Source organism: Macaca nemestrina, chromosome 2 (assembly GCF_043159975.1).
Source record: "Macaca nemestrina isolate mMacNem1 chromosome 2, mMacNem.hap1, whole genome shotgun sequence".
NCBI lineage: Eukaryota > Metazoa > Chordata > Mammalia > Primates > Cercopithecidae > Macaca > Macaca nemestrina.
In genome coordinates this window covers 45,385,558-45,408,920 of record NC_092126.1, presented here as the reverse complement: position 1 = coordinate 45,408,920, position 23,363 = coordinate 45,385,558, and the positions used below count along the sequence as shown (strand labels likewise).

Here is a 23,363-nt window from a genome sequence, read left to right as displayed (position 1 = left end):
GCTGCAGTCTTGAGACAATTTCTTCTTCCTCAGGGAAACCTCAGTTTTGTTCTTAAGGCCTTCCAACTGATTGGATGAGGGCCACCCACATGATTGAGGATAATCTCTTAAGGTGAACTGATTGTAGATGTTAACTGCATCTACAAAACACCTTCATGGCGATACCTAGATTATTGTTGATTGAATAACCACTTACTATAGTCTAGCCAAGTTGACCCAGAAAACTAAACCATCTCAGAGCCACAGCCACTCAAACCCACTGCAGGGTTTTAAGCAGAGGAGTGCCATAATGTGGCTTGTGATTTCAAAGGATCACCCTGAATACTGTGCTGAGAACAGATCATGGGGTGCAAGAATGGAAGAAGGGAGAGCAGGTGGTAGCCTTTTGCTGTAATTCATATGAGAGAGAATGAGGGCTTGGGCCAGCATGGGAACCATGGAGGTGGTGAGGGGATGGTCAGTTTTCTGGATATATTTTAAAATAGAGCCAATAAAAATTATTAATGGATAAGATAAGGAGTGTAAGAGAAAAAAGAGGAGTCAAGAATGACCTCAGAGCAAACTGGAAGGATGAAGATGCAATCAGCTGTACAGGGAAGACAGGTGGAGCAGCTTTGGCAGGGGAGGCCGAGGGTCTGTCTTCGACATGTTAAGCTCAGCTGTACATTAGACCCCAAGTGATGACGTCACAGCAGATAGCTGTTCCAAATATGATTTTATCATCAGGGAGAACATGGAGCAGGTAACAGTTTCCTTCCTGTTCTTGGACCAGTACTTTAGGATGTAACAAAAATTGGAAACATGATAAATGGCAGCTGGTGAGTCCCTGTCTTTAAAGCATGCAGTTCAAGGAACTGGGTGGCTGTATCCAACTATGTGTAGGTGTGTTGGCTGCTGAAGATAAAGCTGCTCTTGACTTAGGTTTTGAGAAGAACAGTATATAGTAAAAAACAAACAAACAAAAGCCTCATTCACTGATAATGGCAATAAAGACACTTCTGTTTCAGATGGCTTGCTCTAGTGTATCACAGGAATAAATCCTATTTCTTGCCTAACCTGAGTCTGTTCTGAACCAAAATGTCACCATTTTACATCGAAAGTAAGACATCAGGATTTTTTGAGGTTGAACTGTGGTCAAAGGGCTTGGTTGTTGAGAGTTTGGAGTCTTCCTAATGTTCGATGTTTTTCTTCACTCTTCAGAGAAATCAGTAATTTATTATTGCACAAAACTCTACCCAGATGCTGCAGCAAAACATGAAAAATACTTTCTAGAGCTAACTGCTATGAGAGATAGAATCAGGGACACGTTTACTGCTATTGTCCAAATTTAAACAGTCTGCTTTTTAGATCTTGAGTGTGATCTATCCATCAACCTAACACATTTTCCATAATACTGGAGTTTGTAATGAGGAATCATTCCGTTACTTCTGGGTCCTAATTTGATTTGACTATCCAGAACCATCTGATGAAGCTAGCAAGCACTTTGCCACCGTTGACAGCCTGTTATTTTGAGTTAGGATCTTCTCACTTATAGAGACAGAGAACAAAAAAGTGACTGCTTTTGCGATAATTACCTAACAGATTGACATATGTTAAAATTATCCCTCTCATTCATGTGAAAGTAGTATTAATTTTAAGATAGGATGGTTAATTTTTATTTTTAAAAAACAGGCCTACTATTGATGGTGTTGACAAAAGGAGTAAATCTCTGTAAAATATTTGAAGAGATTTATTCTGAACCAAATAGGACCATGACCCATGCCACAGCCCCAGGAGGCCCTGAGAACATGTGCCCCAGGTGCTTGGGCCACAGCTTGGTTTTATGCATTTAGGGAGACAGAAGGCATCAATCATTACATGTAAGGTGTACATTGGTTTGGTCTGGAAAGGCGGGACAACTTGAAGTGGGGGGGCTTCTAGGTCATCTGGATTCAAATATTTTTCTGATTGGCAGTTGGTTGAAAGAGTTAATTATCTAAAGACCTGGAATCAATAGAAGTAAGTGTCTGATTAAGATAAAGGGTTGTGGAGACCAAGGTTTTTATCATGCAGATGAAGCCTCCAGATAAGAGGCTTCAGAGAGAATAGACTGTAAGTGTTTCTTACCAGATTTCAAAAGGTGCCAGACTCTTAGTTAATTCTCTCCTGGATCAGGGAGAAGATCTGGAAAGGGAAGGAAATTCTCTACAGAATGTAGATTTTCCCCCAACAGACAGCTTTGCAAGGCCATTTCAAAATATGTGAAAGATATATATTTTAGGGTAAAATACTTGGAATTCTTTCAGGGCCTGCTATCTGTCATGTTGATATCTTATTGCTACAAAGAGTCTGTTTTGTCAGTCTAAGGTCTCTGTTTTAATATTAATGCTGGTCACCTGTGCCTGGATTCCAAAGGGAGGAGGGTATGATGAGTCATGTCCGACCCCCCTGTTATATATAAAGTTTCGGTGCTGCAAAAGAAATAGCACTTGAATATAAAATTTTCTTTTAATTCTCAGCAAGGCAAGTTACTTCTGTAGAAGGGTGTGCCCTTACAGATGGAGCAATGGTGAGCACATACTTGGACAAGGGAGGGGAAGGGTTCTTATCCCTGACGCATGTGGCCCCTGCTGCTGTGTCGTTCCCCTATTGCCTAGGGTTAGACTGCACAGGCTAAACTAATTCTGATAGGCTGATTTAAAGAGAGTGATGATGTGAGTGCTTTGGCAGGGAAAAAATGGTTGTGCAAGGTGGAGAATGAGTCAGGGTGGAGCACGTAGCAGGTAATCTGAATAAGTTAGAGTGGAGCAGGTGATCAGAATGAGTCAGGGTGGAGCAGGTGATTGAAAAAGGTTGCTTTACCCGGAAGGTGAGTTTAAAAGTAGAAGGCAAGGAAGTGAACATACTAACATATTGATTCTTTGAAGAGAAATTTAGAACTTATATCTAACACCCTTTCCCATCATGGCTGAACTAGTTTTTCAGATTAGCTTTGGAATGCCCTTGGCCAAGAGGAGGGATCCATTCAGTTGGTTGAGGGGCTTAGAATTTTATATTTGGTTTGCAATGAACTGTGTATATTACCAGTATCTATCAAGTGGTCCTTGGCGGCCAAAAGTTTGAGAAACACTATCCTAGACAGTGCTGTCCTTGAGAGCAGAAGCCACAGTTACCTTTGTCCTTTCCTTAGAGCCCTGCACCTGACCTGACACATAGTAGGTATTTAATAAATATTTGATTAATTTATTTTAAACATTGTATGGCCTTTATGGGAGAAACAAAAGAATTATCATTGTTTCCTCCTGTTCCTTGCCTTCTCCTCAAGTAACTTAATATTAATTTGGGAAGAGTTTATAACCATTTCATTTCTGAGTTTTACATTCTGCTTCAGTTTTCCCAGACATCTCAGGTACTTTTCTGAGCTGAAACCAAAATGAAGTCACCATCCTCCACAACCTGGAAGCTACCAAACTAACCACTGATATTCCTAATTTATTTATATATGTAGCTATATGCTTTACTTCATGAGAAACTACCAGACCAGTTTCCAAAGGGGTTGATCATTTTGCGCTCCTATTGGCAATGGTTAGAAGTTCTGTTTGCCCCACATTCTGATATTTGGTATCATCAGTCTTTCTAGTTTTAGCTATTCTACAGGACAAAATTCTAGTCATATCACATTGTGATTTTAGTTGGCATTTCCCTGATGGCTAATAAGGTTGAACTCTTTTTTCACGTGCATATTGGTCTTTGTTTGTGAAGTGTACGCTAAGTCTTATGTCCATGTTTTTTATTGGATTGTCTTTTATCAGGAAGTTGTAATTCTTTATTCCAAATACAAGTTTGTCAGGTGTATGTATTGCAATTTTTTTCCCCATCTGTAGTTTATCTACTCATTAACAGTTACTTTTGATGAGCAGAAATTAAAACACTTTTGAAATCCAATTTAGTAGTTTTTAACTCTTGCAGTTACTACTTTCTTGCTACCCAAGATTGCAAAGATATTCTTCTGATATGGCTCTGTTGTCTGGGGAAACACCCAGGGTCCTTTATCTCGCACCGAGAAAATTAGCGACATGGAGACATTTGTGAAGTGGATTAAGGAGCAGAAAGTTTAATGGGCAAGAAAGAAGAGAACAGCTCCCCCGACGACAGAGGGAGGACTAACCCCTGTGTGTGGCAGAAAACAGTCAGTTATACTGGGAGGCTTGAGGAGGCGGTGTCTGATTTGCATAGGGCCCAGTGGATTGTTTTGATCAGGTGCATCATTCACATAGCCCTCGAAAAAAGTGGCCCTCCCACCCTAACCTTTTATTATGCAAATATGGCTTCTACCTGGCAGGTTGCCATGATGCCTGTACGTGTGGCTTCTACCTGGCTCACCACCATGATTCCTGCACAAGGAAAAGGGAGTGGGAACTGCCCTGTTGGGTGGACCTGGTTCTTAGCCACCTGTATTTACATATGCAGGCCTGTGGCTTGCATATCAATGCTTGCAGGTCTGGTTTTTCAGGCCATTTTCTGTTAGAAAAGAAATGTTTTCTAGAACATAAAGTATAATAAAAAAATAAATTGTGAAAAAAAAGAAAAGTTTTGGGGGCTGCTTTTTTTAAAAAGTAAAAGCCTTACCGAAGACTGTTTTACCCTTTCTAGCTGCCTAAAATAATTTCTTAATAACTCCTATAATATGTCTGTTTTTTCTAGAAGCTTATAATTTTAGCTTTTACATTTATGTCTGTGATTCATCTCAAATTAATTTATGTATGGTGTGAGATGGGGTTATGATTCATATTTTTCAACATTTTTTGTTGAAAAGACTGTTCTTTTACTCATTATATTAGTCAAGATTCTCCAGAGAAAGAGTCAAAAGATTTTATTTATTATTGATTGATTGATTATGGGAATTGGCTCGTGTAATTATAGAGGCTGAGAAGTCCGACCATCTGCTTTTTGCAAGCTGGTGAACCAGGATAACTGGTGGTGTAATTCAGTCCAAGTTCAGAGACCTGAGAACCAGGAGGGCCTCTGGTGTAAGTCCTGGAGTCCCAAGGCCTGAGAGCCAGGAGCTCTGATAATCCGAGGGCAGGAGAAAAGGGATGTCCCAGCTCAAGGAAGAAGTGAGAGAGAATTTGCCCTTCCTCTACCTTTTTGTTCTACTTGGGTCCTCAGCAGATTGGAGGACGTGCACCCACACTGTTGACAATGGATCTGCTTTACTCAGTCTGCTGATTCAAAAGGTAGTCTCTTCCAGGCAAACCCTCATATACACTCCCAGAAATGATGTTTTATCAGCTACCTGGACATTCCTTAGCCCAGTAAGTTGACACCTACAAATCAACCATCACACTTACTGAAGAACATTGACACCTTTGGCAAAAATTGATTGACCATTATATGTGTGGGTCTATTTCTGGACTCTTTTCTATTCCATTGATCTGTTTGCCTATCCTGACTATTTTTCTCTTGCTAACAGGGAGTCTTTTTAGACATCGTTATTATGTTGATAATTAACAACATATTAAGTGAACTACTTTTTTAAAAAGAGAAAAATAAGCCTTAGATTGAAAGACTATATCCACATTTCCTTTCTTCCTATCCAGTCACACAAATTATTCCAAGTTCTCCATACATTGATTTTGTTGACATATTTATATAAAGAGCATGTTGACTACGTAATACCTGTATTTGTAGTTATTTCTAAAACTTCACCATGTGTTTTAATTTTTGCTCTTTCATATTATCCTCTAAAAAGCAGGGAGAGGCCCTCCATCCTTCACAGGATGTTGTTTATTTTTATATTCTGTAGAAATTATGGCTGATCCAGAAATTAAAGTGAGAAACCAGTGTTCCTAGCCAATGCATTCTTTAAGAGATGTTGTTGTCAACTCACTTATTTTGTATAGGGTAACTTCATTAAACAAGCTTGTAAGGGGTTCCTTGCCTCTCACTCTTGGCATAAAATGGATGTATGAAACCAGATTTTGCAGTGTGACTCAGATGTTCATCTTTATCACAAGTTAAATGTTGATGCTTTTCTATTTGTATTTTAAAAGTGCTTTAGGGTTGACAATTTTTAAAAAACAGGCAAAAGAGTTGAATAGAAATTTCACCAGAGAAGATATATAAATGGCCAATAAGCACATGAAGAGATGCTCAGCATCATTAGTCATTAGAGAAATGCAATTAAAACCACAATAAACTATTACTTCATACCCATTAGGATGACTTTAACAAAAAAAAAACCACAGAGAATAAACAAGTGTTGGTGAGGATGTTAAGAAGTTGGAACTCTCCTACACTGCTGGTAGGAATGTAAAATGGTACAGCCATTTTGGAAAACAGTTTCTTTTAAAGTTAAACCTTTACCATATGACCCAGCAGTTGTACTTTTAGGTGCAGGAGAAATGAAAATATATCCACATAAAGACTTGTACAAAGATGTGTATGGAAGCATTATTAATAATAGCCAAAAGGAGATACATTTCAAATACCCATCAACAGGGTAAATGGATAAATATATGGCATATTCATACAATGGAATATTATTCAGCCATAAAATGTATGCAGTACTAATTCATGCTAAAACATGGACCTCAGAGACACTATGCTAAGCGAAAGAAGCCAGATGCAATAGACCACATACTGTTTGATTCCATTCATATGAATGTCCAGAAAAGGCAAGTCTGTAGAGACAGGAAGTAGATTAGTGCTTGCTTGAGGCTGTGGGTGGGAATGAGCAGTGACTGCAGATGGGCATGAGAAATCTTTCTGGAGTGATGGAAATGTTCTGAAATTGAATTGTAGTGGTGGTTGCACAACTCCATACATTTTCTAAGAATCATTGAAATGTACACTTTAAAATGAGTGGGTTAGTATGGTTTGTAAATCATACCTCTATAAAGTTGTGTGTGTGTGTGTGTGTTTTAAGGAAAAAAGTGTTTTATGATTGAAAAACTCGGACCTGAATTGGGTCTGAAATATCAAGGAAAAACACCAGGACCCTGCCTGAAACTTGTGGCCAAGTGGGGAATGATAAAAGCAGAACTGCTCTATATGGCATTCTAGGACTCTCAGGTTTAAGAATCAGCTTCTCCTTGAATTGAAAAACCACAGCATAAGTGCTTCTCATCAACATCAGCCATCTCTTCAGACAGTTGAGGGCTTTGAGGAAAAGGTGCTTGGTGAAACTTGGGTATTCGCATTTTATGAATAACCCTAAGCTTTGCAATTGTACCAGGCCACCATGCAGGAAGTACCAGGCATGTTTGAACGTAATTACCCCCAGCCTGCCATAACTTTCAAGCCATCTGTGCCAGTTTCACGCAGTCTGGACTAGTAAGTTCTTTCTGAGATGCTCCCCAGTCTTATTTTCCTGTCTACTAGTGTCTTCTTTTATGATTTTTTTTCCTTAAATGTGTTGTTGTCACAGAACATTTAATTTAAATGCCACACCATCTGAGCAAAATGATTCACTGTCTTTTCTTCTGCTGACTAAACTCTCCTCCGGGAATCATGAGGTTTTTCTTAAATAGCATGCTAGTTTATCCACTTTTGTTTTTAATTTCATTTACATTTTTTAAAAAGCTTTGTGTTTGGAGGAGTCTGAGTGGAAAATTATTTATTTAGCTAGCTTGAAAAGAATTTATAAGCAAAGTTAGCTAGGTTGTCGGGAGGCTTGGGCAGACGGGTGTGGAAATAATGAAGGTGCCTCCTCTGTTGATGCTCCTAACCACCATCCCAAGGATGTGCCCTCGGGTTGTTGCTTCTGGCACCTCCTAGCCCTTCCCACACCCTCTTCCTCTCTTCCTCGCTATTTGAAGCTACACATTTGTGAGCCATCTGGCTAGAGTAAGACAGTCGTCTGTGGCCTCAGACGTTGTTTTCTCTTGTAAAAGTTTTTCCATGTCCCATCTATCTGATCAAATGTCCTCTTTCCTGAGAGAACTGGACCTTTTGAAATGTTTTTCCCCATCATTCTAACTGCCTTATGATATTGCAACATTCAGCTCAAATATCTTAACCTGACATGTTCAAAAGCAAACTTTATGACCCCCTCTGTCCCTCTGCCCTACTTCTCTCTAAAGCAAAACAACATAAAACCTTTCTCTCCTTACTGCCTTTGTATTGTGGATGGTACCTGCAGGGCTTGAAACCCTGAAGCTATCTTCAATGTTTTTTTTTTTTTAACCTGCCGTCAGACATCTGGCCTCTGCCACATTAAGTGAACCAAGCTTTCCCATGCAAATGCCCACTGTGAAATTAAAACAACAATGGTATCTTCTTTTTTTTTTTTTTTTTTTTTTGCCTGCTGGATTGATAAGTATTGATAGGCATCCAGTGTAGGAGAGGGTGTGAAAAATGGGAATTAATACAACTCTTCTTGGGGGATATTCTGTAATCATCTAAAATGCCCAACTCCTTGATTTAGCAAGTCCATTTCTAGGAATTTATCCTATAAAAATATTCCCTTAAGCACAAGAATATTTTTATAATTATGTTTATAATAGCATTATTTATATTAATGAAAATTTGGAAACATGCTAAATTTAGAAAAACTTGAGATTTCTTGTATAAATTATGGTACAAGTGTACATTAGAATAGTATAAAGCCATTACAGATGGTAGTATAGCTGTCTTTCAGTCTTTTGGAGTTATCTGGATATTTGATAGGTGCTTAACAGATCTGGCTTCCATTTTAAAAATATACTCGTATTATTTTATAATGTTATAACATGACATTTTCTTCTAGATAACCTACAAATACAGCATCTATCATTCTTACTACATCCTAATAAAAATCACCTCAGTGACTTCTGGTCAAACATGATGAATTAAGCATTTATTTACATATTTAAGCGTTTATTTAAGTATTTCTCTTCCCACCAAAATTGCAGGAAGGGAATTGAAAAGTTTAAACTCATAGGACAAATGGAATTGGAACAGAATTAATAGTACATGAGAGATACCAACAAGGTTTTGGAAGATAAGAAAGCAGATGGTCAGTGGTGACTGAATTAACAGAAGAGAGAGAACAAACACTCCCCTGCCAGAGGGGAAGGAAGGTGTCAGTAGGAAACAAGCTGATTTGTGCCACAGAATTCTAGAAAGGCTCTGGAGCTGGAGGCACCTGGTTTCTTGGAAGGCAGGCGGGCAGATGAGGTTAGAAATTTTAGTTCTGTTTGAAGGCCTCTGTAAGAGCAGTCAACCCTACAGGTTCCCTCCTCCACCTTAAGCAGCAAGAGTGCTGTCTGTCTTCCACCTCCCCACCTTCTCCCTCCAGCCTGGCAGGGAGTATGCTCTGGGAACCACAGGGGTTCTGGGCTTCAGAACTGCAAGGCTAGCAGAAGAGGTCAGGCCCAGGTGTGGCACTGAAAACAGGGTAATTACAGTCTGCGTGCGTACTAGAATGGTGAGACCCCAGGCCCCACCTCTCCCTCTGTTCCCACGAAAGCTGCAGCAAGGTCTTTACCCCTCAGGCGAGGCATTGAACAATCTTAGAGAAAATGAACAGCCCTTGAGAAAGGACCTCTGTCCAAATACTGACATTGGGAGGCCCAAGGAAAAAGCCAGCTTGTCCCCATCACACTGGTGATAAGCCCTGCCACAGAGCTTCCAGTCAGCCTCACCTCAGTTCTGAATATGAAGAGGCAGTTGAGGATTACTAGACATTGAGGAAAGCCTCTTACATGAAAAGGCAGAACCCAAACCGAGGGAAACAAAAACTCCAAGGAAACAGAGACAAGGCAGAGCAGAAAAAAATGTCAAAATAATGATCATTATCATCCTCAGGGAGATGCGAAAAGACACTTTTCGCACATAAAATCAAAGCAGGATACTAAAAACAAAGGAAACAAGGAAAACACTGTTGGAAATTAAAAGCTTGATAATAGAAATGAAAACAATTATTGTTAGGGCTGGGAGATAAACTTGAAGATACTCAGCAGGTAGAACAAAATAAGAGGTAGAATATTGAAGAGAAAAGATAAGAGTATTAGAGAATCCTATCAGGGAAGTCCAAGTCTGACTAGTGAGAGTTCTAGAAAGAAAGAACAGGGAATTTGGAGAGGAGGGAATTATCAAAGAAATAACACTCAGCACAAATGAGTGAAGGAAGATAAACACCAAGGTGCATCTTTGTTAAATTTACTCACAAAAATCCTACAAGTCTCTGCAGGGGAGGACAATCACATAGAAGGGGGAAGAACAGCTTCAGCCTGTTGCTGGAAGCTAGAAGGCAGTGGAGCAAAGCCTTTAGAGTTCTGAGAAAACCATTTTAAAGCTACAATTCTGTACCTTGCCAAACTGGCAGACAAGTGCTGAGTACAGAATAAAGACATTTTCAGAGGTGTACTGTCTTAAACTTTTAATCTCTGTACACCCTTTGTAAGAAACCTAAAGGAGGATGATCTCCAGAAAACTGAAGGAATAAAACAAGCAAGGAAAATGACATAGAATCCCTGGGAACAGGGGTTCCTGAATTGGTGAAGAAGCGAAGTCTCAGCCCACAGCTGTGCTGCAGGCCTTGAGAGTGGCCAGTCCAGACTGGATAGAGGGTGGGCAGGAGGAAGGAGAGCTCCAGAATGGGTGTTTCCAAGGAGAGAATGGAATTGATAGAATACTGGTGCCTGGCCAGTATTGAGACAGGTTTTAGTGATAGGCACATAGAAAACTAAGCTAACCCAAAGAACAAGGCAGGGCCGGGCGTGGTGGCTCACGCCTATAATCCCAGCACTTTGGGAGGCCGAGACAGGCAGATCAGTTGAGGTCAAGAGTTTGAGATCAGCCTGACCAACATGGTGAAGCCTCGTCTCTACTAAAAAGACAGAATTAGCTGGGCGTGGTGTTGGGCACCTGTAATCCCAGCTACTTGGGGGGCTGAGGCAGGAGAATAGATTGAGCCTGGGAGGCAGAGGTTGCAGTGAGCCGAGATTGCGCCATTGCACTCCAGCCTGGGCAACAAGGACGAAACTCCATCTCAAACAAAACAAAACAACAACAACAAAAAGGCAATTATTAGCTTTAGGAAAAATGAAAAAAAAATTAGCCCAGCAGTGAAAAATTTAATATTCATGTGGGCATAGTCATGAAAATCTTGAATATGGATTTAACCAGAATTTTTGACAGAGGAATAGGGGGAATAACAGAAAGCAAAGAGGTAAAGTTGAAAAGGGCTAAGTCAAGAAGTAGCAGCATAAGCATATAATATATGAAGCAACAAGGAAATAAATTTCAGGCAAAATGTCTGAAAGAATTACACTGGTTGCTTCTGAGGAGTGGCTGTCAGGGGCAGGAAGAGGGCAAGGACTTATTTCCCATTGCTGTTATAAACGATGGACATACTTTTATATTGTAAACTGTGGACATACTTTTAATGTAAGAATTGGATTTGAAAATAATTTTAGTTCTCTTTTGTAGCAATTTAATGCTACCATGTAAAGCCTGTCTTTTACTCATTTAAGAGAACATTCGATACTCACGTACACATCTGTTCTGTTTTAAATGTGCTTGCTTCTTTACTCTGATTTCTCTTATTCCAGAAGGGAAGAGCTTTTTGTTTCATTCCTAATAAAATATTAGCATAGCTGGGCGCAGTGGCTCATGCCTGTAATCCCAGCACTTTGGGAGGCCAAGACGGGTGGATCAGAGCACCCTGGCCAACATGGTGAAACCCTGTTTCCACTAAAAACACAAAAAATTAGCCGGGTGTGGTGGCGCGTGCGGGTAGTCCCAGCTACTTAGGAGGCTGAGGCAGGGGAATCGCTTGAATCCGGGAGGCAGAGGTTGCAGTGAGCCTATATCACACCACTGCACTCCACTCCAACCTGAACGACACAGAAAGACTCCGTCTCAAAAAAAAAAAAAAAAAAAAAACAAGAAAGAAAAGAAAAAATTACTATAATTTTGTGTTCCTGACCCATAAAAGATTTATCAGATGAAATTCCAGTTTATGGAGATATTTTCTTGAAAATATTTCAGATTTGTTTCTTAGATTATTGCATAGAAGTCAGTTCTGTCCTATAAACATTTTTGAAAAAATATATATATTCATGTGTCATTGAGAAGAAAACATGGGCCAGGTATGGTGGCTCATGCCTGTAATCCCAGCACTTTGTGAGGCTGAGGGGTGGGGGGATCTGAGGTCAGGAGTTCGAGACCAGCCTGACCAATATGGTGAAACCCCGTTTCCAATAAAAATACAAAAATTAGCTGGTCGTGATAGTGGGTGCCTGTAGGTAGTCCCAGCTACTTGGGAGGCTGAGGCAGGAGAATCACTTGAACCTGGGAGGAGGAGGTTGCAGTGAGCTGAGATCGTGCCACTGCACTCCAGCCTGGGCAACAGAGCCAGACTGTCTCCAAAAAAAAAAAAAAAAAAAAACCATGGGTGTTGTATGACAAAAAGGCTCCTAGCTATAAGGGCAAAAGTCTCCCCCAGCTTTTATGTCTGTTACCTTTAAGAATATCTGCCAGACAATATGTACTAGTGGTTTAGCCTACGGATGCTTTTTCTCCAGGAATCTCCACCTGTCATGTCTGTCTTCTGGATTAATTTATGTTGACAACTTCTGGAGAATTGAAAATGCCCTAAAATGGCTTAAGTACTTTGTTTCAGTTTTCAAAGGTATAAAGAAATTGACTGGGTGACGGAGCGAGACCCTGTCTCTCTCTCACACACATACACACACACACACACACAATCCTTTATACATGGGTTGAGGGAATATAACAAAGAAGACTGCTTAGAATGGGCATAAGAACAAACTGTTGGTGCCATCTCTCACATGTCTTAGTGGAACCCCCAACTTCCCCCAGGGAGGCACTGCCAGGTTCTGGGTCACATGAACCCTTGGAGTTTATGTTTTATCCTAGTTTGATACACACACACACACATGCACACACATATATGTGTGTGCATGTGTGTGTGTGTATGTTGCTGTGCCAGCAGCTGGTATTTGATGAATACTTGTTGGATTTGCAAAACAAATAAATAGCAAAGAAAATCCCAAAACTATTCACAGATCTGAGACCAAAATATATGAAGATAGGAAACTTCTCCATCTCTATCTTCACCTTCATTGTGCTTTTGGGATGCCTGGCTGCCAGGGGCATGTGGGTTCAATTACTCAGACACGGATGACTAGAACATTCCTGTCTGTGCAAGGTTCACAGTCCGCTGCAGGACCAGATGCACACCACAGACACCTGCGAGACCTGTGGATGCTGAGGAGGTACTGAAGGGGGAGAGGGAACAGTGGACTCTGTCTCTGGGAGGTGAAAGAGGGAAGATAACATCCCCCCAGGTCTAGGAATTGGGTGGGAGAGGATGAGTTCCTAGAGAAGGTGTATTTGGCCCCAACTTTGAAATTGGAGCGGAAGTTAATAGTCTGAGAAGGGAAGAAAGAATATTCCAGGCAGGGAATTTACATACGACCTCACAGAGGTGGGAAAGGAAAGGGGCCAGGTATGTTTGAGGATGAACAGAATGATCCCAAGACAAAGGGCTGGGGGGTAGATGAGGCCAGAATGTCAGCCTGGGGTGGGCCTCGTACCCTATGATTCTAAGGAGTTTGGACTTCATTCTGCAGGTAATACGAAGCCCTTCTGTTATTCTTTCATTCTTTTATTCATTCAACAGCTATTTATTCATTCAACCTGTGGTTGTTGGGAATTCAATGGGGCAGCTTCAAACGTTAGAGGAGAGGCCTAGAGGTTCTAAGGCCAGGGTGGCCCTGTGTCCACATTTGTCCTGGGCACTTCTGAAGTGTACTTGTCATCCAGGGCCTCTCATATGATTTACCGTTTGTCACGGATTTTTCATTGTTTTAAAATAAGTATTACCTTCTTTCCCTTTTTTATAGTCATTTTAAGGACTTCAGAAATATTACTCTTAATAGTTGCTTTAAAATAATCTAGGATGGGTTTGGTAGAGCTTCACTTAGTACTTCCACCTTTTACCATGGTCTTGTCTAGAAGTGTTTCACACACATATGCAGTGCCCAGAGTTCTCCTTCAACACATGACAAATGCGAAAGACAACCAGTGATAACCTGTCTCTCCTTTCCCAGCACAACTAACACCTTTCAAGGACAGCAGGCGGGGCGCACACTGATCACATGAAACAGCTTGGGCTTCAGCCACTAGATACTGCTACTCCTTCCAGTCTCAGGTTGTGGAGGGCTGAGCATTTGCTGCTGCTGCTCCTTGCAGCCACAGGAGGTGCCAGTGCTGTGATTGATGCCAGGCCTGGTAAGGTGCCCGAAGCACCAGGCTCACACCAGCTGGTTCAGTGGGAAGCATGGGAAAGTACAGCTTCACTGCACACGTACGATGGATTGGGAAATGGGGACTCTTACTATAGAGTATATAGAATATCCTGGATGCTCTCGCCTAGAGTATTTTTGAAATTCATTGCTCGGTGTGTATCCACAGCTCTTTATCTTATCATTTGGTAATGCTTTTAAAAAGTGTTTTGCTATAAACCCTTTCAGGAGCAAATGGCTTAAAAAAAAAAAAAAAGCTCCTGTTTAGAGAAAAACTGAGTAGTGAATTTCCAGTTTTCTCAAGAACGTGGATGAGGAATGTATAAGTTGCTAGAAGATTTGCCACCACTAATGTCCACAGTAGGATCTCAGGGTATCATTGGCCAAAGGAAAACTGCAAGACAAATGTATGTGAAAAGGAATAATCTTCGTTTTCAACGTTGTCTCTTTCCCAACCAAAACCTAAGGCGGCAGCTCTTGGCACGATTGCCTGTCTCCTCATCCTGCTGCATCTACCGTAGCCTTCCTGCTTCTCTGGGTTCTGCTTTGTTGTTCCTTCACGTTTTTCCCATTTGCCTTTCCACTTGGCAGACTTCAGTCTGAACACCTTCCCAGTGCCGAAGGGCAGGGCCTGGCCCAGCCAGGATCTTTCTGACTTCTTCATGCTTAGGCAGCATTTGCACAAGAAGCGTAACCTGAAGTCCTGTCTCTTGTTTGTTTTGTAACCAAGTCTTCATTCATTCAGCTCAAGAAGTACTAGTGGCTGCTGATTGCCTGTCACCCCAGCTGACCAGCCACAGATAAAGGACTCAGGGGTGATAACTCAGAGATGGTAACAGGGGCTCGAGGGCCTAGTTACACTTTTGCAGCGGCCATGGAAATTACAGCATGTGCCTCGATGATTCTGAATTTTCTCACCTTTGTGGTGGCTCCAGATCATCCACGTCTACTCAAAAGTGAGGTGCTTTGACCTGAATTCAGCCCATGGTACTCCAAGCAGTCTACAGTTAGGCAAAGCTGGTACCTCCCTTACGATTCACACAGCCTGTATCGGCTTCTTTGGTGGCCACGTCACACTGTTGATTCCTAGAGAGCCTGTAGGCACCCCAAACAACAAGGGTGTCTATACAGTTACCTGCCACAGAGGTGCTGGGTAAGGACACCTGGTGAATGTCACTATCCATTTGTTAATCAGGGTAATTAACACAAAGTGCAAAATGGCTCTAACAAACAACCCCCCAGTCTCAGTGGCCTAACGCAACACAGTCCAGTGCAGTGGGAGAGCTGTTGTGGGCAGCTCTCCTTTAAGCACTGACTCCTCCTTGTGTGGCTCTGTTGTCTTCTAGCACCTCCACGTTTCTTCTACTGAATCCCCTCCTTAGAGCAAAAAGAGAACTCCAAAAGGATTGCACGGGGTGTATTAGGCTAGGGCTGGAGGGAATGGGTGCATCACTTCCATCCACATTCCATTGGCCAGGACCCAGACTCATGGCCCCAGCTTAACTGCAAGGGAGGCTGGGAAATGTCGACTCCATGTGTGACCTGAGAAGAAACAAGGTTTGGGAGCATCTCCTCAGCCTCTGCCACAGTCAGGTCATGGAAAAACACAGCAAGGTGGAAGTCAGGTGACCTGAGTTCTGCCATTGACTTTCTGGGTGGCCTTAGGCAAGTCATCATAACCGCTCTCAGCCATTTCTTCCTCCCCATAAGGATCTTAATGATGCTTGCCCTGTGCTTGTGAGTTTACATTGTTATATAAAGGTATGTGCTAGTAAGAGGAGTCATGGCCTGCACTATTTTTTTTTATAAGATTATAAGGATCCCAGTCATTTATTCAGTGAATATTTTCTGAGCACCTATAGTAGCCAAGCATTGGACAAACTGTAGACCCACAGACAAGCTGTTCTCTGTAGCTTACATTCTGATGGTGAGACAGATGATAAATAATCTGTGAAGAAATAAGAGGGCTGTGTGATCTAAGTGACGAGGGGTGCTCAGGATAGGCTTCTCTGAAACGGTGACTCTTGAGCTGACCTAGATGATGAGGTGGAGTCAGACCCGTGAATATCAGGGAGAAGGCTGTGCCAGGCAGAGGACCAGGCTGTGCAAAGGGCCTTAGGTAGAAACCAGCTCGGAGGGCGCCTTGAACAGAAAAGTGGCATGACAGCCAAGTTGTTGCTTGAAGGAGAAAGATGAGAGATAAGGGGATATATCATGCAGTGTTTTAACCTCTCTGTGCCTCAGTTTCCTCACCTGTAAACTGTAAAGTTGGGCTAATAATAATATCAACTTCATAGGGTTGCTGTAAGGGATTAAATGAAGTGATACGTATATAGTGCATAGAAAAATACCTGGCACCTGATGTTCAGTAAGAGTGAACTATAATTAAGGTGAAGATTGTATTCTAAAGTGCAGCGGGAAAGTTTTGGGTGGTTTTCAGTGGTTATCTCCACTGATGTTTTCATGCTGGGCTCAAAGTGGATGGGAGTTTCCATGCTCCTTCTGGACATCCAGGGGTAAAGTTTTTTTGGTGAAATCCCCAAAAACAAAAGAAAATGTTCAAAACATCACGTTATTTCTGCTAATCAATATATGTTTTATTTTTTAAACATGTATAAGATTTACATTTAAAAAAGTAGTATTGAAATATACCTAGAATATAGATGAATAAGATCTTGTAAGCTTCTGATTTATCCCCCTCTAGAAAGACTGCCAAATATTTGTACATAACTTGTCTATAGATCTTTCTGGAATACCTTTGGAGGTACATGAGAGAGGTGACACTGAGTGGCTGTGCCTCGAGCTTTACGTAGATAAACTGTGGTCTTCATTTTAGAATGCACGTTCCCAAAGGTTTGTTTGTGGAAGAGGGAAATTGTAGAAGATTAGAATGATAGCTTAAAAAAATATCACATGTGCTGCAAACACAGTTCTTTTTGATCCAAGTAGTAAATGATGTGTTTGGGGAGGAAAAGCTGCAGACACAAAGGAGCATTCCCATTCCTGCAGAAACTCACTCCTCCACACAGAAGCTGGCCTCCTATTTTCATTTCGCTCATAGTGTCCTAAAAATGCAAACCATCAGCTTAAAATGCAGTTCCTCTGTCCTCTGGCAGGAGCCCCGGCATCGAGAGCCTTGGCATGTTTGCCTGTGACAGTGAGGACATCCCAGGAGCTGTGGGGTGAGTTGAGGTCACTGTGGAAGCTCTAGGTTTTGGCCCACACAGGACTTTGCTGTTGATAGGAAAAAACACAAACATCGAATTGTTTTTCTGCAGGCAGATAATGAATACCCAAGTCAATATAATCTCACAAAACAGTAGCTTCATCTGATTGCCACCGAAAAAGCACCTTGAGTTTCTGCGTTAAGTGTTAGCATTTACAGGAGATTTGAAATATAAAGTTTCCAAAAAGATATTCATCTTCTTTTTGCAAAGAATGGCTTAGAAAAGACGGTGGCCTTTTGGAGCTCCGCTGCCAGGCAAGGCAGAATATATTAGAATGAAAGAGGTAGAGCCAGCAGTAGGTATATTGTCTGTGATTTGTGCAAGGAAGCCGGTGATTCATTGAGTACCTAATGGGTTATTCATTTAACAAATATTTTTAATGTTAAGCTTCAACTTGGGGCCATGTCAGATCCTGGTGATGCAACAGTGAACAAGGCAGGAAGGATCCTTGCCTTCTCGAGGTTGAGCTTTATAACATACAGTGAGTGAGTGAGTGGGCTGAGCCTGCCCGTGCTCACAGACCTGAGGGGTGCACTGCTAATTGGACAGAGCCCACCTTGGGGTTTGGGGGTGTCTAGGCATGTCTCCAGGAGGAAGTGACCTTGAGACTGAGACCCTAAGCATGAGTGAGAGAAAGGCAGAAGTGGGAACATGTTCCAGGTGGAAGGAATAGCTTGTGAAGGTCCTATGTATTTTTATTTTTCCTTCTTCTCTTCTTCCTCAGCCAGAAAATTCAAGGATGCCCAGGTTGTGGAGTTAGATGTACAACATTATCCCATTTTCCTTTCTTTTTTTTTTTTTTTTAAACAGGGTCTCTCTGTCCTCCAGGCTAGAGTGCAGTGGTGTGATCATGGCTCACTGCAGCTTTGATGTCCCAGGCTCAAGTAATCCTCACACTTCAGCCTCCTAAGTAGCTGGGACTACAGGCATGCACCACCACATCCAGCTAAATTTTTAAATTTTTTGTAGAGACACGATGTCCCTATGTTGCCCAGGCTGGTCTTGAACTCCTGGACTCAAGCAATCCTCCTGCCTTGGCCTCCCAAAGCATTAAGATTACAAGCATGTATACATAATGTATACACAAATATTTATGTGTATAGATATACATACTTATGTGTGTGTGTATATATACTCACATACATATATATATATATATAAATATATACACACACACACACACACACACACACACACACACACACACAAATATTTTGATCAGCATGGAAGGAAACCCACTAAATTTGTAACAGTGGTTGCTTCTGAGGAAGGAGGAGGAAATGGGGCCTGGGATGAAGACAAAGGAAATCTTATTTTTATCTGAAATGTTTTATTTACTTCATTAAAGGAGACTTTAAAAATATATTAACAAAATGTTAACAAAAGTCAATTTCGTGTTTGGTATCCAGGTGTTAAATTATTCTGTGTATCTTTCTGTTTTTTTTTTTTTTTTTTTTTTTTGCTATTCTTAACAAAGAAAATTCAAGGATACGAACTGTGGATTCTCCAAGTGGAAAGGCCATCTTCAGAGAATATTCTTTCTAAAGTCCTTTAGAATGACAATCAGGAGCTCTTATCAAAGCTTGCTTGAGAGGGCATCAGACAATCTTGATCACTCGTATAAAAATGAAGAACAGATGTTGTGTTATACTGAAAAGGTTCACAGCAGTATGCATCTCATTTGCAATAGAATTTCTCTCTGGCTTTCAGTGCAAGATGACATTTGTCTCTGATTATAGGAGACTCACACGGGTACAGATTACCTCTGCATCCTTCTTTCAAAAGAAACTTTGCTGGGGTTGTTCGGGTCAGCATGTGTTCAAAATTGCAATGATGTAACCCAGTTTCTATTGATGATCATATCTGTGTCTCATTCTCAAATTTTCATTGCCATGGGAACAGGTACAAAACTTTTTGGAACAAATGATTTATTTTATTGAGCATGAGCATCCAAGTCCTGTAGTTGATTTCAACACCTGTCTACAGGAGAGAGTCGACAGAATTGTCTAAATAGTGTCAGAGGACTAAGAACCTGCCAATGAAACATGATTATATCTCCCTGTTCCTCTGCTCATTGAAATCGTCTAAAGCCTCCAGGACAGTCTTCCTCACTTCTTGCAAATTTTAACTCCTGGTTCACTGTCACTGTCTTCAACACTCTTCCTTGTCCTAATCCACTATAATTTCAGTATCTATATGGGTGATCTTCTCAGGTCTTTAACCTCCTCTCCGCCAAAGAACGTATGCTCCATAATTCCTCAGCCTCCCACCTCCACTGTTATTTTGTCCTTACTCCACCACAGTCTTGGTTGTTACTGTCCTCACCCCACTGGTTCCTAATTTCCATCCTAACCCAGTTTGGATTGCATGGCACGTCATTAGGGTCATTCTCTTGCCTATGTCTTCAACTCCCTTGTCCCTCTGTCCCGCCATATCCTCACTTGGCAAAGCTCATCACTCTCCCCTACTGCTTACATCCAACTCTCCACCTGCCCTTACCTCCGCCCACGGAGCTGAATGTGGCTGGGGAAGAAGACCACGAACAAACAAAAACTAATACCTCCACCATGCAGAGAAGTCTTAATTTTAATTCATTTACTTCAAGTGGGCCCCCAGCAGTCCTGGTACTCCTGCTGCATTTCCTTAATCCATTTCCTCACTTTCTCTTCTGTTATGAGATTCCCAGTAACTCCTCTCTCTTCCACATTTGCTGCCGATGACCTTGTTTTCTATTTCACTAAGAAAAGCAATCCAGAAAAAAAATTCTATATGCTTTCACCACCTCATTTACTGACCTACCTACATCTGCCTTCCCTCCTCTCACTGGACAAAACTGTCCCTGCTCCTTTTAAGGCCAACTCCACAGCTGTTCCTTCTGTAGATCAGATCCCTCTTTGCCTGCTCAAGGACATCTCTTAAGCAATCCTCCCTCTCTTTTGCTTCATCAGTTTTGCCCTCTCTACAGAATCCTTCCCATCAGCATGCAAACATGCCTTAGGAAGCACCCATTGCAAAAACCCTGCCTAGACCCCATATCCCCTTCCGGCTATCCCCATATTACTCTGTTCATCTTTACAGCAAAACTCCTTCAAAAGCTTGTCTATATTTATTGTCACCATTTCCTCTCACCCCATTTTCTCATGATCCTTCTCTTATCCAGTGTTCTCCCCATGGTGCCACCAAAACAGCTTTGTCAGCATTACCAGTGACTTCTGGTTGATCAACTTCTGTGTTGCTGAATCCGCTGGTCTTTCTCAGCAGCAGTGCTTAACTCAGTTGCCCATTCATTCCTCCTTGACGTACTCTCTTCGCCTGGCTTCCGGACGCCACACGCTTTGGTTGCCTCCTACTTGCTGACTCTGTCTCTATTGTGGTTTGACCTCTTCACAGACTTGATGACATTGGAGTGTTCCAGGCCTCTATACTTAGACCTCTTCCTTTTTTTCTATCCACATTCACTCTGGGAGTGACTTCACCAAGTTTCATAGCTTTGAGTTACTTAACCCCCTATACATTTACACAAATAGTCACTGTTCATGCAAGAAAAAAACAAATTAGTTTGAGATTCTTTTCATGGCTAGGACTTTTTCAGTGATTCATAGAGAGCCTGCTTATATTTAAGATTACAGATGTGGCATCGTATTTTGATAACTTTCTGATCATTGTACAAATAGAGGTTGTGCGCAAAACAATAAACAAAGCAAAAGACAGGAAGTTCTACAAGAGACATCTTGGTGATAATGTTTAAAATTTAATTTGTTCTTTATGCTATTAGCTTCTTAAGCTGTTGTAAGTTCTTTGGAACTCCGATATTCACACCACTGAGATAAGCTTCTAGGAATTAGAATGCAACCATGGCAAAGCCAAACATGTCCCTTTTGGGGACTATGCCATTACAGTTTCTACCATGAGGTGTGTAGATGTGTTTGACACAAAAATTAGCACTGAAAACTCTTCATCTTACCGTAGGAAAATAAAATGTATGGCACTGCACTTACCAACATGGGGAAGCCACATTGATGTCAAAGCATCTATTGACCCTTGAGTCTGAAATAGTTAATTAAGATGAATATAAACCAACCACTTTTGATTGTGTGTGTTTGGATTTTTCAGTTTGGTTTTTTTAATCACTGAGTTTTGTTATATGTAAGTTTTTACAGAATGGAATTTTCCACTATTAAGTGGAGACCTCATCTGTTTAAAGGAGTAAAACAATTATGATCAAGACTTTATGACTGAACAACTTGAATGAAAAAATTAAAAGGTGGTGTGAACTGGGAAAGAAATGGGGCTTTTGTAACCTAAGAATCCTACCAAATGCTTTTATAGCCATTTTTTTTCTGCCTACTCAGGGAATAAGGAAGGAACCATCATTAAGAATTTTATGGGGAAATTATGACAAATAAAATATGAGAAAATGAAAGCTTATCTTTTTCTTCATTAGTGCCTTGTGTTTCAAGGCTTCCTGACATATAAAGTCTTCACCTGGAAAACAAGTGAACACAAAACTCAGTGACATTCAGAAGAGATGATTCAGCAATTACTCAGTTCCTTTATTCAGTATAGTTAGTTCATCTGGATGTTTCAGGACCCAAAGTGAATTACCTGTAAATTAACTACACAATTGCCAAATAAATTCTTTTTTTTTTTTTTGAGACGGAGTCTCACGCTGTTGCCCAGGCTGGAGTGCAGTGGCGCAATCTCGGCTCACTGCAAGCTCCGCCTCCCGGGTTCCCGCCATTCTCCTGCCTCAGCCTCCTGAGTAGCTGGGACTACAGGCGCCCGCCACCGCGCCCGGCTAATTTTTTGTATTTTTAGTAGAGACGGGGTTTCACTGTGGTCTCGATCTCCTGACCTTGTGATCCGCCCGCCTCGGCCTCCCAAAGTGCTGGGATTACAGGCTTGAGCCACCGCGCCCGGCCCAAATAAATTCTTTATTTTGAACTTCATAGAAACATTCTATACACAGGCATTGAGTGTGTTCTACTGTATTATTTGTAAGAAATGATATTTTAAAATGTTTCTTTGCTAAGCAATATCTCTAGGTGCCATGGTGTTTTAGAATATGCAGATATATGCTAAGGTCCAATCAGGACTGGTATTCTTTCTACGCAATGACTCATCCATTAATAAGACTGATCTAATATTTTGCAGCTTTGTTGAGGTAAGTTCTTAAGGAATAAGATTGTGAATCCTGGAGAATTGTGGAATTTGTCCAAAGAAAATAAGTACTTAAATTTTTTTAGGAATGCAATATGCTAGAAAACTTCCCTTGGGTTGGTTCAGATGTGAGAGAGGAAAAAGCATTATCTTGGATATTATACTTTAATCTACACACTGAAGTAAGTGACTAAATGTCAAAGCCTCAGATATTGTTTTCATGACAGTTTTCTAATTGGCCCTTTTCTTGGCAGGTTCCCGAAGGAAAAGTAGTCGTTCTTAATTTCCGATTCATAGACCTTGAGAGTGACAACCTGTGCCGCTATGACTTTGTGGATGTGTACAATGGCCACGCCAATGGCCAGCGCATTGGCCGCTTCTGTGGCACTTTCCGGCCTGGAGCCCTTGTGTCCAGTAGCAACAAGATGATGGTGCAGATGATTTCTGACGCCAACACTGCTGGCAATGGCTTCATGGCCATGTTCTCCGCTGCTGAACCAAACGAAAGAGGTACTGTTTCCACATAATGGCAATAACAACAGTAATGTTGGTTCACTGTTCTTGGCACCTGATAGTTATTTACTCCTTTAAAGCTTAAGAGTAGTTCTCAAAGAGCTAGTGAATGCCATCAAACCATGACAAGACCAATAAAGAAAGAAATCAGCCTTTTAAGTCCACATGCATTCTTGTAAAAAATCAAATATAGAAATTCATAGAGTAAAAATGTGGAGCTTGCATA

The 23,363-nt window shown here is 41.2% G+C and overlaps 1 protein-coding gene across 2 annotated transcripts in view; it reads left to right on the top strand.

The window, feature by feature from the left end:
- LOC105470002 (procollagen C-endopeptidase enhancer 2) overlaps positions 1-23,363 on the top strand; it is a 135,808-nt gene that overhangs the window by 18,511 nt on the left and 93,934 nt on the right. For both annotated transcript variants that reach the window (XR_011619769.1, XM_011721696.3), the window contains exon 3: positions 22,879-23,134. Coding sequence is in view for 1 of the 2 variants with exons in the window: in XM_011721696.3 (XP_011719998.2) it covers positions 22,879-23,134 (256 nt within the window). In the remaining variant the exon portion in view is untranslated. The remainder of the gene's footprint in view (positions 1-22,878; positions 23,135-23,363) is intronic.